The sequence below is a fragment of the Garra rufa genome, chromosome 11 (genome assembly GCF_049309525.1).
Source record: "Garra rufa chromosome 11, GarRuf1.0, whole genome shotgun sequence".
Taxonomy (NCBI): domain Eukaryota; kingdom Metazoa; phylum Chordata; class Actinopteri; order Cypriniformes; family Cyprinidae; genus Garra; species Garra rufa.
Window position 1 is genome coordinate 33,697,711 of NC_133371.1, and position 18,433 is coordinate 33,716,143.

Here is an 18,433-nt window from a genome sequence, read left to right on the forward strand (position 1 = left end):
TATGATAATTTGTTGATGAAAATAAATTATGTTCAATAAGATGTACTGTTTACTAACTAACTAACAATGAAATTATTCAGGCATGTGATTGGCTAAGGACAAAAAAGCAGGAAAATATACTATGACCCCCCCCCCCCCCCCATGTATAATGATTGCGGTTGTTGGTTGGGAAATGAGCATCCCTAATAGCTAGCAAATACAAGTAAGTTAATTCTACACATTTAAATACTTTTTTAAAGACCTGAACAAAATTTAATTAATAAATAAATAAATTATTAAAATGACTGTAAAAAGCATGATTTACAATTGAGATGCAGATTTCCCAAAACAAAAAAGATTTCTTAAATTATAAAATTCACATTCCAGCCTTCAAGAGTCAGAAGTATCAATTCTTATATTAATTTAAACAATTATTGTTAATCAAGTATTATATTAATTAACATATATTTTATTGCCTTAATTGTTTAAATTTGTATAACACATGATCTTGTCGATCCATCAGATAACATTTACAACTCTACGTGTTTGGTGCTTAAAACCATTGACTGATTTGTTTACATTGGTCTTTTTGACAACAGTAGACGTACGAGCTGATTAAAAATGTCAGATCATTCTCTTCCAGCAGGAGGCGCTATCAGAATGATACACAAAGCAGCGCCGCAGATGACTTTGAAACGCGCAGCGCTCATATTTATTCAATGGATAACCTTATAAAGTTCAATCGCAATTCTTGCCTTTTAGTCCCCACATTTAAGACCACCTGAAATAATTAGTCTTTCTTAACCCCTAATAACACTACAGTCATCAATAAAAATGAAGAGCTTTATTTCAAGAACTGACTTTCAAAAACCCTTAGCCTACACAAAATACGTTTCTTTTTATTTTGCAGAAGAGAAATATTAGGGAAGTAAATTAATATCAGCATATGAAGTATATTCGTCTATCATTGTCTCTTAGAGAATGTGCACATCAGATGCTGAAAGCGCTGTTTTTACTTTCACTTTAATATATGCAGTTTTCACGTTGCTTGTGTGATATCCATTGGCTCACCGTCGTGGTTTAAAATACAAATATGTATAAAAATACAGTATAAAAAGATATATTTACAATATTTTGCGACGTAACCCCAAAATAATGCATTTTCCATCAACGTTTTTCACTCACTGAAAGCTACATCTGTCTGCCGATCTTTTCTCTCCTCACTGCACGGAAGATTGCACCCAAACGCTGACCCTAGTGTGCTTGATATAAATGTATTTATTAGAAATAGAGTTTGGCATTTTTTTTATTATTATTATGTCAAAAGCTTTCACGGTCCGCATGGACGCATCTTGCGGTCCGGAATCATACTTCGCCATCCGCCATTTGCGAACGGTCGCAAATACGTGACATAGGTCACATTTTCAGGTCGAAAAATCCGGAATTCCGGATTAATCCGGAAAAATCACATCCCTGATTATTAGATTGTGTTTTTTTAATGTCAACACCTACCCAACCCTAAATTTAGCCCTTACTGTAATAAAAAAACAGTATTATTGTTGTACAGTGTGGTAAAAAATATACATCTACGTATGTATATTTAATGGTAGCCAGTGTTTCCCCTACGTTTCACTACTTCTACGTTCATGTTACACCGTACTTTTATTTTGACAGGTTGCCGTGAAGTTTCTGTGTATACAGTATGATATGATGCTATAGTTTTCTCAAATGAAACGGTAAAAGTGACACTCACAGCAGTTTTGGAGATTGAGTTTCTGTTCATGTGAGATGCAAATGCCAAAAATTACCGGGAGCGTCACGTGTGTTTCAGTAAAAGCTCGTCTCCATCATTCATACATACAGCTAGGCAAACGGAACATACCGGATTCATATTAAAACGGTCTTTTTGCATTTCAGTTTTCACATACACTAGTCCATATCGCGATTTGAATTAAGTGACAGACCAACATTTGATTGATGAATCCAAAAAACTACGAATTTACGTGGCATTTCGCTATAGTAGATTCGGTTTTTACGAATGGAGGAGAGACGCGACCCCGTCTGTGTTTTGGCGGAGGAGACGTAAACGCGCGACCATATTCTATAGTCTTTGGTATACATCCGCGTTAAACTATCAAGGTGAAAGTCATCATAGCTTGCGTAGTTTAGACCCAGCTCCCAACCCAAATTTGAGAATAGATTAACGGCGATATTTTTTTTATCGCACGATAAGAGTCTCACGTTAACGCAGCACGTTAACGCCGATAACGGCCCACCACTAATATATATATATATATACACACACACACAATGTTTTGTAACGTTTATGACTGTTACAGCGCCAGCTGTGATCCAATCTCCCTAAAACTTTGCATGCTTGCTTGTTAAGAATCACCAGTTGTGTGTGCTGACCATGCAGGTTTTGTGAAGCTTTATAGCCGGGGTCGTATGCGGACCGCAAGATGCGTCCATGCGGACCGTGAAAGCTTTTGACATATTTAAATAAAAAAATGCCAAACGCTAATTTCTAATAAATAAATTTATATCAAGCACACCAGGGTCAGCGTTTGGGTGCAATCTTACATGCAGTCATGAGAACAGAGATCGGCGCATTGCGTACAGACAGATGTAGCTTTCACTGTTATTCAGCTGCGCAATATGTTAAAGTGAAAGTAAAAGTAAAAACAGTGACGTGCACATTCTCTCAGAGACAATGATAGAGGAATATACTTAATATGCTGATATTAATTTACTTCCCTAATATTTCTCTTGTGCGCCGAACACAGTGGGGAAAAATAAAAAGAACGTATTTTGTGTAGGCTAAGGGTTGTTTTTGAAAGTCTGTGTTTAAAATAATTAATTTTCATTGATGACTGCAGTATTATTAGGGGTTAAGAAAGTCTTAATTATGATTTCAGGTTGTCTTAAATGTGGGGACTAAAAGGCAAGAATTGCGATGAAACTTTATAAGGCTATCCATATAATAATAAAAATGAGCTCTGCACGTTTCAAAGTCAGCTGCAGCGCTGCTTTGTGTACCATTCTGATAGCGCCTCCTGCTGGAAGAGAATGATCTGCCATTTTTAATCAGCTTGTATCAATCTTCTGTTGTCAAAAAGACCAATGTGAAAATCAGTCCTAGTTTTAGGCAGCAAACACGAAGAGTTGTAAATGTGAACTGATGGATCGACAAGATCATGTTATACAAATTTAAACAATTAACTCAGTAAAATATGTATATGTTAATTAATATAATACTTGATTGACAATAATTGTTTAAAATAATATACAAATTGATACTTTTGACTCTTGAAGGCTGGAATGTGAAGTTTATAATTGAAGAAATCTTTTTTTGTTTTGTGAAACCTGCATCTGAATTGTAAATCATGCTTTTTACAGTCATTTTAATTATTTATTTATTTATATTTTTTGTTCAGGTCTTTAAAAGGGTATTTAAATGTCTAGAATTTAAGCTAAAATATACTGCAGAAACTCTGGTCTCGCAAAAAACATAAATAGTTTTTTATATATAATTGTCCGGACCTCGGCTGGTGAGCAGGGTTCATTACTGGACCTCGAGCTGTTTTAGTTGAAGACCCCTGCTTTATAGGATTTGGGGTAAATTCAGACAGTCCCTTTTTCCAAACAACCCTGTTATAATATCCCAAAGGGTAAATTTAAACAGTTTTTTGATAACCCTGCTGAAAAAAAAACAGCTAAAACCAGCCTAGGCTGGTTGGCTGGTTTTAGCTGGTCATAGTCGGTCAGCAGGCTGGTTTTAGAGGGGTTTTGACCACTTTCCCAGCCTGGCCAGGCTGGTCAATATCCACACTGCATAATCGTTTACAGTACACCCTTGTAAAATGTGATATCACCCCCAGTGGCCGATTTATTTCAAATATCTCACAGACCATTGGGGTCATGAGTCAAACAGGCCCACTGAGAATCGTTCCAATCGCCATCGGTAACCATGTCTAATAGGTGCTCAAACTTCATCGGCCAATGGCAGCCATGTTTTTTGAGATATGCAAAAGTCCTTATAGACACCTTGGACCAAGACCATGCACAACAATTTTCAAGTAGATAGGACAAATGGTTGCATAGGTATATTTTTTTATGTGTTTTCCCCTCTTACCCTGCTGGAAAAAAAACAGCTAAAACCAGCCTAGGCTGGTTGGCTGGTCTTAGCTGGTTTAAGCTGGAAGTAGCTGGTTTTAGCTGGTCTCCCAGCCTGACCAGCTAAGACCAGCCTGGCCAGGCTGGGAAAGTGGCCAAAACCCCTCTAAAACCAGTCAACCAGCTAAAACCAGCCAACCAGCCTAGGCTGGTGTTAGCTGTTTTTTTTTCAGCAGGGTATAGTGCCACCAAGTGGCCAAGCTTTCCGATTTTTGGCCTGTGACCTCATATTGAGTGTTTTGAGTTTATAGGCATAGATATCTCGTTCCATTCTGAAGTTATAGGCATTTTACTAAAAGTGGCCCTTTCCCTTTCAAATGTTTTGGCATCCCTTTGCGATGGTGAGTTGAATGTTAGACTTTTTTTTCGAGAATTATTGATATTTGCTCTCCAGAGAATCTTTTTGCACTAATTTGGTTCTGATCAGGCCAAAAACCTAAGACTAGTTGGCAAAGGTAGGTTTTGCAAAAATTCCTTACGATTGACACTTGAGCCTGCGACTGACAATTTAGGAGTTAAGCGCGATTTCATAGTTTTGAACGCTGTAGCACCCCCATCAGGCCGATTAGGGGGGAGTCTTGGTGACACTGTCAGCGGTGTGAGTGCCATCTCTCAAGTCTCTATGACTAATGGTTTGGTCTGCACAATCAGTTACAATTCCAGTTACAGTGCCTTGCAAAAGTATTCATACCATAATTAGTTTTTCCCCACATCAATTTACACTCCAGACACCATAATAATGACAAAGCAAAAACCAGATTTGCAAATTTTACAAATTTATTAAAAATAAAACCCTGAAATAAGTACATTGCATAAGTATTTATACCCTTAACTCAGTACATTGTTGAAGCACCTTTACAGCCTCAAGTCTTTTTGGGTATGATGTGACAAGCTTTTTACATCTGCATTTGGCAATTATCTGCCATTCTTTACCTCACCTTTTCACCTCTCAAGCTCTGTCTGCTTGGATAAGGGCTGGCAGACATTTTCTAGAGTCCTAGTTGTTCCAATCGTCTTCCATTATGGATAATGGAGGCTACATGCTTCTGTGAACCTTCAATACAGCAGATTTTTTTCTGAACTCTTCCCTAGATCATTGCCTTAACGCAAGTCTGTCACTGAGCTCTACAGGCAGTTATCTTGACCTCAGGACTTGGTTTTTGCTCTGATATGCATTTTCAGCTGTTAGACCTTTTCTGAGAGGTGTGTGCCTTTCTAAATCATACTCATTCAAATGAATTTGCCACAGTTTACCTCCACTCGAAGTGTAGTAACATCTAGAAGCAATATGAATGCTCCTGAGCTAAATTTCGAGTGTCCCAGAAAAGGGTGTGAATACTTATGCAACGGGATCTTTTCAGTTTTTTATTTCTAATAAATTTGCAATGTTGTTACAAACCTGTTTCGTGCTTTGTCATTATGGTGTATGAGATGTAGATTGATGTGGAAAAAAAGTAATTTAAAGCAGTTTAACATAATGCTGCAACAAAACAAAATGTGAAAAAAATGAATACTTTGCAAGGCACTGTACAATTCCAATAGGGTTACAGAGCTACGCATCTGAACCCCTTATAATATTGTAAGACAACAATTTGCAGTATCAAGCAGCAAAATTAGCTGTTTTGTACAACTAAAAAATAGCTGGACGCAGATGAGACCAGAAGCCTGACCCATAAAATTTACAAATGGCCGTGCCCGCTCTTCCGGGAAGAAAAAGGTGCATGTAAATAACACTAAAATAACACTGCAGGACACTGAGAGAAAATAGAAACAGCTAGTTTATTATTTACTCTTAAACATGATGGAAAATTAGAAAACATAATACCTCTGAACATATTCTTTTTCCTCCATAACAACAAAACATCACGTGTGATGAAGTAGTTCAGCTGTTCTTCATTTGAGTCAGGACCTGAAATCACCTTCAGTATGAGATATTTGACACTTTTGCAATATTTTTAATTTACTTTTTAATATTTAGTGTATTCTGATAGATTTTTTCATCCATTTCTGATACTGCTTTCACATCACAAATACGTAGCAACCTGCTAAATTAATTAACATGTGTCTGATGGGTTTGCATTCAGAAACGCACAAAGGTGACAGAGACAAACCTTGACATAAGGCACACAAACACATTACCACAACATGAGTGTTCAGCACATGGAAATATGAGTCAATCAATAATAATAATGCATGACAACCATATAACAGATACTGTTAGTGAGTAGTGCTGATCCGAAAACCTACAAGTGATGCACTTTGCATATGCGGTCACAAATTAGCTTTATTTGCAAGCGACACAACCTGTTTTTCTGGTGAATGTGCTCCAAACACTTTGCTAATAATTACAGCATTGTTAATGGTTAGAGAAAACAGGAAGTGATGTCAGATGGAGGGTTTTGACCTGTTATATGGCACCGTTGTTGACTGTAGCACACATTTAATTCAAAATCAAGTTAAAGGGCTATTATTCATACAATATACAACTTTTTGAAATCAAGTCACATGACTGAGCTGGTGATGAGCGCAAAACATCCTGAGACTCTTTTGATTCTTCCTGGGATACATACAAATCACTATGCACTATGCTGTTGAATCCATCTACTGACACAAACAGGAAGTAATCAATACCTCAGAATCACACTGACAGCAAACAGTGCCATCGACTCTGCAAGTCGACGTACAATCTATTAAGCAGAGCGAAAACATCAGATTGTACAGTGAAGCGTACTTTACAGCAGTTAGTTGAAGTGCACTCGCTCGCATTTAGCTCTAAATGCTTACAATGACACGCACCACACTTTCAGTAGTTCACCCCAAAAAATTTTTTACCTCGGGTCGTTTATGTTTATTCACGTCATTTTAAACTTCTAAGACAGTAAGATATTTAAAAAAAAAATCTAAATGTCCGTACAATTAAAGTCAATGTTGTCCAAAACAATCCCTTTTAAATCAAGTCACAAGATATTTGAAGTATGTTAACTAAAACAAAGTAACAATACATATTTTAAGACATTTTAAAGAGTGTTGGTAAATAAAGTGTTTTGGTTCCGAATGACTTCTATTGTATGCAGATTTTTTAATCAACATTCTTATCAACATTTTTTTAAATATCTTTTGTGTTCTGTTAAATAAACAAAGAAAACAAGACATTTTGAACTAACTAAAACAAAGTAACAAGATGTATAAAAAAGATATTTTAATAAATGTCTTTTTTTTTTGTCTATACAATGTAAGTCAATGGGGTCCAAAAAAGGGTTGTTTTGGACCCCATTGACTTACATTGTATAGACAAAAAAAAAAGACATTTATTAAAATGAAATTAGAATAAAATAGAAATGGTTTGGTCATCAAAATATCTTCTTTTGTAATCTCCAAAACACACAAACAAAGTGAGACATATAAAAAGATATTTTATATAATACAATGTCGGTAAATAGAGAGTTTTGGTTCCCATTGACTTCCACTTAATGGACAATTTTTTTTAATCAGCATTCTTATCAACATTTTTTAAAATATCCTGTGTGACAAGATATTTTAAAGGATGCTGGTAACTAAAACAAAGCACCAAGACATGAAGATATTTTGAAGAATGTTGGTAAATAAAGAATTTTGGTTCCCATTGACTTCCATTGTATGGACAATTTGTTTTGTTGCATAGCAACATTCTGCAAAATATTTTTTGTGTTCTATGCGGGTAAGTAAAACAAAGAAACAATACATACATCTTTAAAATATCGTCTTTTGTAATCTGCAAAACACACATAAAAGCAAGACATATAGAAATATATTTTGATGTCTGTAAATAAAGAATTTTGGTTCCCATTGACTTTCATTGTATGGACAATTATTATTATTTTTTTTTAATATCTTTTTTTGTTCTGGTAAATAAACAAAGAAAACACAGACCAAGATATTTTTAAGTGAAATGAAAAAGTTTTGGTTCCCACTGACTTCCATTCCATGGACAATTATTTAGTTTGGTTACCAAAATTCTTCAAAATATGTTCTGTTAAATAAACAAAGAAAACAATACCTGAGATATTTTGACGTATTTTGGTAACTAAAAGTAACAAGACACATGAGGAGATATTTTGAAGAAAGTTGGTAAAGAAAGAGTTTTGGTTCCCATTGACTTCTATTGTATGGACTTTTTTGGTTATCAGCATTGTTTTGTCTTCTGCAAAACAAAGAAAAGACGATATTTTGAAAAATGTTGTAACTAAACAGTTTCGGTTGCCATTGACTTCCACTGTATGGACAAAAATGGTTCTCAACATTCTTCAGCATATCTACGTTTATATTCTGCAACACACACACACAAAAAAGTCATACAGGTTTGGAATGACATGAGGGTGAATAAATGGCGATAGCTAAAATTTTTTAGGTGAACTACCACTTTAAAGGGTTACTCCACCCCGAAATGAAAATTTTGTCATTAATCACTTACCCCCATGACGTTCAAAACCAAAAGCTTCGTTCGTCTTCGGAACATAATTTAAGATATTTTGGATGAAAACCGGGAGGATTCTGACTGTCCCATTGACTGCCAGGTAAATACCACTGTCAAGACCCAAAAAAGTATGAAAGGCATCGTCAAAATAGTCCATCTGCCATCAGTGGTTCAATCTAAATTTTATTAAGCGACGAAAATACTTTTCGTATGCAAAGAAAATAAAAATAACATTTATTCAACATCGTCACATCTCCCCTGTGAGCAAACTGTTCTGTCAGCTGCGTCACGCGGATACGTTATCTCCGTTTATTTACGCTTTGATTTAAACGAAAACAGCGTATCCGCTTGACGCAGCCAGAACTGCGTACGCTGATTGCGTACAGGGGATACTATTCAAAATGGCGCTACGGTGATGTTGAATAAAAAAAAGTCGTTATTTTGTTTTCTTTGCGTACAAAAAGTATTCTCGTAGTTTCGTAAAATTATGGTTGAACCACTGATGGCACATGAACTATTTTAACGAAGTCTTTCATTCTTTTCTGGGTCTTGACAGTGGTCTTTACCTGGCAGTCAATGGGACAGATATTTTTCATCCAAAATATCTTAAATTGAGTTCCGAAGACAAACGAAGCTTTTACGGGTTTGAGAGGAAATAGGGGTGAGTAATGACAAAATTTTTATTTTGGGATGGAGTAGCGTTGGCTCGCAACATTGCATTTGCTCAATTGCGTAGAAACCATGAATGAAAGAACCCGCTCAAGTTAAAGAAAAACGTAGCAGCTGATATTTTAAACAATCAGCGGTCTGTCATTCATTTTCAATAGACTAGCACACAAACGATCACATCCAATGCACGGTTATTGCTTAAAAGCAGGGTACGTACATCCAACATGTACAAACTGATAAAAGTAACCAAAAAAGACGTGTGCATACATCTTTAAAAGAATCACCACCTTCTACTGGTGAGATTATGAATGCAAAAAAAGTCAAGTGTTTCATTTCAGACATAAGAGCAGCAAAGCAAGCATGTTCGTTACACCCACGAACCTTATGTTAACATGCCCACACTGAATGACAAATGTTACAGCATCCATAGAGTGACACTTATATCTGAATTATTCACATGTGCCTCTTTTGTCTGTACATTTACTTACAAATATGATATATCAAATAAGGACCCTGCGAACAGCTTTGGTTCTACTCAGATTCCTTCCCACTTACGTCTAAATCTTTTAAAAGACTATATCAATGTAAAACTCAATCCTGAGTGCCGAAGCTGCTGTACTTTAGCACAAAACTTCTGTAAGGAACTGATTTTTATATATTACAAATTATACATAAGCGGTCCCTCCCTTTTGATTCCTCTGTGGCCCCATAAGTGGCAAAGGCACTGACAGATGAGGATGACAGCCGTTCTGGACGGTTTAATTAAGTGTTTCCCCTCTCTCATTGGCAGCATCGAGTGACCACCGTGACGTGCTGTTCCTCTGTGGTCCCTGTAGCTTCTGCGTCCAGCCTCGGCTGGCCTCTCCTGGTTTCTCATGTTTCCTGGGGAGAGGTCAGGGCGAGCAGGGCGCAGAGGGCTGCAGGGGACGGGGTTAGGAGGGAGGACAATCAACCCTGGAGTTCGTCAAAGCAATTGTCACATACTCGGACAGGCTTTTTGGAGGAGGGCGTCAGGGCATTGCGGGCAGAGCACTCTGCACAGAAGATGTTGCCACAGTGTCGACAGTGGTGCTGGGGGAACAGAGAGACACAGGGGTCGTGATTCAGGTCAGGTGGGTAAAGTTAGATTAATGTGACTCTAATAGATAGAATGGAATGGATGTGACAAAGGTAGATGCTGGGATTGTTAGGGCTGGGCATCAGCACTGATTTCAAGGATTTGATTCACACTTTGATTGATTATTTGGATAAACCCTGGTTATTCAGATATTTCCAGGTCAAACAATTGTGTAACTTTTGATGAACATTATGTATACACCTTACACGGGTGTTTCCATTCATGTATGTTTATATACAGAAATATCAATGATAAAAATGGTTAAAAAAATAAATATTATAAAAGAAACATAAGTGTTTCTATGCATGTATGTTTATGTATGAAAACACCAAAATGGAATAAAAATGACAAAAATTTATATTATTATTATTAAAAATATATATTAAAAAATCATAAAAATCATTATTTGTTGCCTTCTGTCCTGCAGGTCAGCCATTTATGTGAATAATTAATAATAAAAAATAATAACAACAACAATAATAATAATTAATATTATTATGAAGCATTACTGTTCCTTCCATCCCAGAGGTCAGTCATTTATGTGAATTAAAAAATAACAACAATAATAATTATTATTATGAAGCATTATTTGTAGTGTTCCTTCCGTCCTGCAGGTCTGCCATTTCTGTGAATAAATATTAAAAATTAATATTAAGCATTAATTGTAGGGTTCCTTCTGTCCTGCAAGTCTGCCATTTTTGTGAATAAATAACAATTAATGTTATTATTATTATTATTATTATTATTATTATTATGAAGCATTATTTATAGTGCTCCTTCTGTCCTGCAGGTCAGCTGCTTATGTGAATAAAAATATATAAATAATAATAATAATAATAATAAGTATTATTATTATTATTATTATTATTTTGAAGCATTATTTGTAGTGTAGTCCTACAGGTCAGCTGTTGATATGAATATATAATAATAATAATAATAATATTCTATAATAAATAAATAATATTATTTATTCCACCATTTATGTGAATAATCAATACAAATTATAGTTTATTACAATAATAATAATTATCATTATTACTGTATTATTATTATTACTTTATTATTATTTTGAAGCATTATATATATATAAAAAAAAACTATTCTACAAAATATTACACTGGGAATCCTTTTTTAGGCTAATATAAATATGACAAAACCTATGATGTGGATGTAACAATGACTCATTGCCACTGACTTCCTGAGAACGTCAAACAGACGCTTTTGTTGGTGGAACGTGCTTTGATGCACCATGTCATGTGATCCCACAGTCCTTTGAACGCATGAGCCTGAATCAATAGGTTAGATCATTAACATTGTATTGATCTCACACTTTGATCCATTTGAGCGCCTGCTTCATCAAATAAGAATGTGAGCGTGTGTGTATGCGTGATGCAGACCTTTCTGACAGTGACAGAGAAGCCCTTCCCACAAGCCATACAGTTCTGCACCTCGTGATCTTCCGCCCACTTTCGCGTGAGAGACTGCGACTGTTTGATCTGGAATAGGAAAAAGCAGCCACATTCGACTAAAAACTGAAGTTTCCTTAGCTAGAGATGCAAAACAACACCAAAACTGAATTGTTAGATCAGTAGGTCTGGCGTCAGTCTGACCTGTAAAGACTGGTTCTCCCGGCCAAGCTCCTGCATGGCGGCCGTAGTGTCATCCAGCTTTCTGCGCATCTCCACCAACTTAGCCTGAAGCTTCTCGATCTCACCCTCACCCTGGACACACCTGAAAAAGAGATCAAATTGAAAGTAATAATGATTTTTTCTGTGTATTTAAGGCCAAAAATTGTTTAGAGCCAGCCATCGAACCTCTCCAGCAGTGCACGTCTCTCATCCTGGTTGTTCTGGACAGTGGCCTCCAACACTGCAATTTCCCCTCTCAGCTCATCTGTCTGTTTCTCCAGCTCACCCACTCGCCTCTGGCTGCTCTGCCACTCCCGCTTCAACGTCGCCACATTCTCGTTCAGTGCCGCCACCTGCATAGTCATCTTTACCTCCGCTTCTTCCCTCTGCTTCTCTACCTCCTCTTTAGCCTTCACTTCTGATGCCTGAGAAAGAACGAGAATATAACTTTTTTGTGGACAATTTTGAAAGCATTTTTGCTAAACAAGTCAGCAATAGAGGTTACATGCTATAATACTGCAGTAGTATTATCAGTACCAGTTTCTGTTGTAGTTTGTCCGTCTCAGCTTTAAGCTGCTGCTGTTTTTGTTTGATGGAGTCTCTTGTCTTTTGATGCTCTCGTTGTTCCTGCTCCAAAGATGCTTGAGCTGCTTCCACCTTCCCTTGCAGCTCCACCTTCTGCTGGATCAACAGCTGCTTTGCTGCTTGGAGCTCCTTCAGCTCCTGTGGGAGATGTACAAACAATTTTGTCAGTTACAAGGATAGTTGGATTTGAACCTGTAACACTTTGGGTACAAGCCCAGATCGTCAAACTAAGCTACACAATGCATAAAAATTGCAAAACCCAAAAAATGTAATTCTGTCATCAATTACTCACTCTCATGTCAATCCAAACCTTAAGACCTCTGTTCATCTTCAAAACACAAATTAAGATATTTTTGATGAAATCTGTGAGCTTTCTGATCCTGCATAGACAGTAATGCAACTGACACATTTAAAGCCCAGAATGGTAGTAAGGACATTGTTAAAATAGTTCATGTGACATCAGTGGTTTAACCGTAAAGGTATGAAGCTATGAGAATAATTTTTGTGTGCAAAAAACTAAAATGTGTTGTGGTACTCTCGTGAAGCGTGTCAAAGACTAACAAGGAAGAGAAGAAATTTAAAGTTATTTTTGTTTTCTTTGCACACAAAAAGTATTCTCATAGCTTTATAACATTACGGTTGAACCACTAATGTCACATGGAATATTTCAATGATGTCCTTACTACCTTTCTGGGCCTTGTATGTGTCAGTTGCGTTGATGTCTATGTCTATTTCTAGCCTGGCAAGCCAGACCCACATAAATGTAGGGTCTGGGCACTCTCCATAGACAGGGCTCAACCGGAGGGGTGGGATAAACGGTTGTCTTTCAAACTCCTCTCCACGCAATAGGATAGCGCTACAACCAATCAGAGACTTAGTCGGTCAGGTGACGTAGTCAGAGCGACGAAGATTTTTAACAAAAATCAGTGCACTGTGCAGTCTGTCAGCTAAATAATAGACATATATGGGCACTAAACCTTTAAAAGTAAACAAAAACATGCACAGACAAATCCAAATTACACCCTGCGGCTCGTGACGATACATTGATGTCCTAAGACACGAAACGATCGGTTTTTGCAAGAAAATGAACAGTATTTATATAATTTTCTTTTTAACTTTGATACACACCCACGTCCATCTGTCATGAGCACGAGTTTAGCATATCTATGATTCGACTCGTCACATGTGAACGCGCTTTGATGTAGTATACGCAAACACCGAAAGGGGAAATATGTAAAAAAAAAAAAAAAGTCCAGGATGAGTTTGCGCAAGCAAACGTAATCTTTTTCAGCTTTAAATGGGTTTGAACAACCAGGACAAGCGCAAGTAATTACCATTTTGAATAGCCGCTATATCCACAATCTCTTGTGCTGTGTAAACAATGAGTGTCGTATACACGCCACAGATCGCTTCCGGTGTTTGCGTATTCTACACCACAGCGCGTTCAGATGTAACGTTAACGAGCTCCTGCTCAGGACACATGGACGTGGCTGTGTATCAAAAGTAAAAAAATATATAAATACTGTTCAGTTTTCCACGCTTAATTCACGGAACCAGGAATTCATGTCTGACTGAACTTATGGACGCAGGTCAGACGTCATCATGTTAAGCCCGCCCACCGACTCGTGATTGGCCCGGTACATCTTGGATTTTTCGGAAATTTAAGTGAATTGAGAGTAACTAGACTGACCTTAGAAGCAAATGTAATTTGCTGCCGCTAGGGGCACGTCTAGATTCTAGGCTAGTCTATTTCATCAAAAATATCTTAATTTATGTTCTGAAGACGAACAAGGATATTACAGGTTTGGAATGACATGAGGGTGAGTAATTAATGACAGTTTTAATTTCTGGGTTAACTCTCTTTAATTATAATTCTTATAGTGGGGGTCCTTATGAGGAGCTTTTTTAGGTCAATGACAGGATTCATTCAAAGTACTAATATGTTGTGGAACAAAATGGCAAGTGGCCCTTTAAATAAGATTTTAAAGCTGCTATGATTGATAAACGTGTACATAAAGTGATTTGTGGTAAGGGGTGGTTAGTCTGACCTTCTCATTCTTCTCAGCAAGAGCTTTAAGATCAGCAGACAGTTTGTTTTTGTCCTTCTCCAGAGTGCTCTGGCACTCTTTGAGCTCCTCGCATTGAGCCTTCTCCTTCTTCAGCTGCTCCTCAGTTTGTTCCTGAAACAAAAGACACAGTCAACTCGACATTTCCATAAATATTCTGAAATAACATCCCTCATGTCTGTGTTGGTAAGCAAATTAGTGTTATAAAAATTTCCTGGTCACAACAGAGGGTTGCATTGTAGTTTCACTGCATCTGTAACAGACTCTTTATTTTGCAGTTGACGTCAAAAGTTTGCAGAATCTGCAAAATATTTTTATTAAAAAAAAAAAAATTTTTTTTAGTACTGACATGAAGATACAATTACATATAGTCCACATGAAAAAATAACAGTTGAATTTATAAAAATGACCCCATTCAAAAGTTTACACACACTTGATTCTTTATACTGTGTTGGTACTTCAATGATCCACAACTGTGTTTTTTGTTTAGTGAGAGTTGTTCACAAATTCCTTGTCCTGAACAGTTAAACTACCTGCTGTTCTTCAGAAAAATCCTTCAGGTCTTACAAATTCTTTGGTTTTTCAGCATTTCTGTGTATTTGAACCCTTTCTAACAATGACTGTATGGTTTTGAGATCCATCATTCACACTAATGACAACTAAAGGACTCATATGCAACTATTACAGAAGGTTCTCACTAATGCTTCAGAAGGAACAATGCATTAAGAGATCAGGGTAAATTTAACTTATTTTGTCTTCTGGGGGACATGCAAGTATCTTCTGTAGCTTCTGAAGGACAGAACTAAATAAAATAAAAAAATGATATTTAGGCAAAATAAAAATGTACACATCTACATTCTGTTCAAAAGTTTACACCCCTGGCTCTTAATTCGTCGTTTTTTCATCAGTGAATGTTTGAACCTTCTGTAACAGTTGCATATAAGTCCTTCAGTTGTCCTCTGTATGATTTTGAGATCCACCTTTTCACATTGTCATTGTTGGAAATGGGTTCAAATACACAAAAATGCTAAAAAACAAAGACTCAGTGAGACCTGAAGGACTTTTCTGAAGAAGAGTGGGCAGTTAAAATGTTTAGAACAAATAAGGGACTTAAAAAACACAGCTGTGGATCATTCAGGTAACAATATTAAGAATCAACCATATATAAACTTTTGAACAGGGTATTTTTTATAAATTCAACTTTTATTTTCTCTTGTGGGCTATATGTAAACGTATTTTATGTGAATTATCTTATTCAAGTCAGTATTAAACAAAAAATAACATGCATTTTGTATGATACCTCTTATTTTGGTCAAATAATTAACATTTTGCAGATTATGCAAGGTGTGTGTAAACTTTTGGCTTCAACTGTATCACCGCACAATCGACACCGGTGGCATTTGCTTCCGTAACGTTCACACCACAGGGGAATCTGTGGTTCGAAGACTTGCTTGAGGGCTCAATGGTGAGATCTCAAAAAGATTTGCAACATATTTTGTTACCTGTTGTTTCTTGAGCTTCTGTACAGCCTCCACCTGTTGTTTGATCTTCTCGTCTCTTTTGCTGAGGTCTTTCTCCAGCGCAGTGCGGCCCGTCTTCAGCTCCTGGATCTGGGTTTCATGAGCACTGAGCTGGTTCCTGTTGGCCACCAGCTCCTCCTGAGCTAGAACCAGTTTCTCCTCACACACCTTCATGACAAATAAGAGAACATATTCACATACCACACATAATAATTGATTAAGATGTGCCTACATTTATAACACATACCTTGAGGTCTTGGCGTACAGCAGAGAGCTCAGACTCTTTGCCGTAGAAATCAGATTGAAGGGAGGCAAGACTCTCCTTGGTGCTGTCACCGGTCTTCTGCAGCTCTGCACTGCGATTCTTCTCAGAGTTTAGATCTTTAGACAATGCTGTCACCTGCTCCTTCAGCTTCGCCTCCTCTTCAGTCTGAAACACAATTAAATTTAATTCACAGATAAAGTTTAGTCATAATGTCCAACAACATGGTAGGGATAGTCCATTATCTGTTGTCATTTACTCATCCTCATACTCCTGTAGAACACAAAAAAAGATATTTAGAAGAATTTTGTTAACCAAACAGTTTTGGTTATCATAAATTTACCAAAAAATAACCAAAAACAGAACCAAAGCTGTTTGGTTATCAATATTCTTCTAAATAGCTTATCTTCCACAGAGTCATACTGGTTTGGAATGACATGAGGGATAGTAAATAATGACAGATGGACAAACTATTTCATTTCCTGTTTCCTGTTCTTAAATGAATAATCAGCTTGGGTGCGTACATTTAAGTGCATTTTATGACTCATTATGCGTAAGAAAATTCTTCATGCCTTTTTAGTGAGAGAAGTCTGCAGCTCAGACACTTGTGTCTGAAGTTTCTTCACTTCCTTGCTGAAGGACCCCTCTTTAGTCTTCAGATCTCCCTGTAGCTGCTGTACATTCTTTTCCTTTTCTTTTAGTGTATCTTCAGACTGTTTGAGTTGAGTGTTCAGTGCGGTCAACTGAGATTGAAGCCCCTTTTCTGCCTAAAAGATTCAACATAATTGCAATAACCATGATTCCTCTAACATGGGGTTACATAAAGATCATTATCAATGCTTTCTTGAAATATAACTAGAGTTATAATTCACAGTCTTACCACTATCGATTTCTCCAGCTGACTTTTGACATTGCTGAGCTCTTTAGAAGCAGTCTCTGTGTTCTTCTGAAGCTCTTGTTGTGCTTTCTGATAAAACGTCTCCTACAATTTAGAGAATGTTTGACATTTAGGTTAAAATGAAAAAAAGTGAAAAAATTTTGAGGTCAAAATCCTCACCTTCTCTTCCAAAGAGGCCTTGCTGCTCTTTTTCTCTGCCTCCAATTGAGTCTGGCTCTCTTTGAGTGCTTTAGAAGCTTTGCTCAGACCCTCTTTCACCGTTGCCATTTCTTTAGTCAGAGCTGCCTTCTCCTCCTGAGCTTTCTTGAGATCTGCACTCAGACCCTGAACTTTCTTGTCCAGCTCTGCTTGCCGCTTCTGACCCTCTTGAGACAGTTTATCCAGGCTGGCCTGCAGGGTTCCACGCTCCTGCTCTGCCTTCTCCAGCTGTTGCTTTGTTTCGGAGAGGGCTGACGTTTTCTTCTTCAACTCCTCTTGCTGGGTGGCAGCTCTGAGACGCAATGGAAAGAGAAGATTGAGAAATCCTCATAAGATTAGAAGTGTGTGTGTGTGTGTGTGTGTGTGTGTGTTTTTTTTTTTTAAGTCAATTATGCTCACAAAGGCTACATTTATTTTATTAAAAATACAGTAAAAATAAATATATTATTATTAAATGTTATGTTATTATAAAAATGTTATTACAATTTTATGTCACGTTTTCTATTTTAACAGTTCATAATGAAAAGCTAAATTTTATTCCAGTCTTCAGTGTCACATGATTCTTCAGAAATCACTTTATTATGCTGATTTGGTGCGCAAGAAACATTTTTATTATCAATGTTGAAAACAGTTGTGCTGCTTAAAGGAGTAGTTCACTTTCAGAACAATTATTAGAAATTATGTTTTTTGAGGAAAACATTTCAGGATTTCTCTCCATATAATGGCTCTAAACCATCACAGCCGAGGAAAGAAGGGTCTTATCTAGCAAAACGATTGGTTATTTTCTAAAAAAAAAAAAAACAATACAATTTATATACTTTTTAACCTCAAATGCTGATCGTTTTGCTAAATAAGACCCTTCTTCAACTGGGATCATTTAGA

The 18,433-nt window shown here is 36.8% G+C and overlaps 1 protein-coding gene across 1 annotated transcript in view; it reads right to left on the reverse strand.

Annotated features, from left to right (window-relative positions):
• Window positions 1-5,915: 5,915 nt before the first annotated feature.
• The window catches only part of eea1 (early endosome antigen 1), a 39,325-nt gene continuing 26,807 nt past the window's right edge, over window positions 5,916-18,433 (reverse strand). Inside the window, exons 19-29 of the mRNA XM_073850511.1 lie at window positions 17,513-17,843; window positions 17,336-17,437; window positions 17,028-17,222; window positions 16,441-16,623; window positions 16,176-16,361; window positions 14,656-14,787; window positions 12,560-12,745; window positions 12,209-12,447; window positions 12,005-12,125; window positions 11,792-11,890; window positions 5,916-10,348 (exon numbers count right to left, since the gene is read on the reverse strand). Coding sequence (XP_073706612.1) covers window positions 10,226-10,348; window positions 11,792-11,890; window positions 12,005-12,125; window positions 12,209-12,447; window positions 12,560-12,745; window positions 14,656-14,787; window positions 16,176-16,361; window positions 16,441-16,623; window positions 17,028-17,222; window positions 17,336-17,437; window positions 17,513-17,843 — 1,897 coding nt within the window. The 3' untranslated portion in view covers window positions 5,916-10,225. The remainder of the gene's footprint in view (window positions 10,349-11,791; window positions 11,891-12,004; window positions 12,126-12,208; window positions 12,448-12,559; window positions 12,746-14,655; window positions 14,788-16,175; window positions 16,362-16,440; window positions 16,624-17,027; window positions 17,223-17,335; window positions 17,438-17,512; window positions 17,844-18,433) is intronic.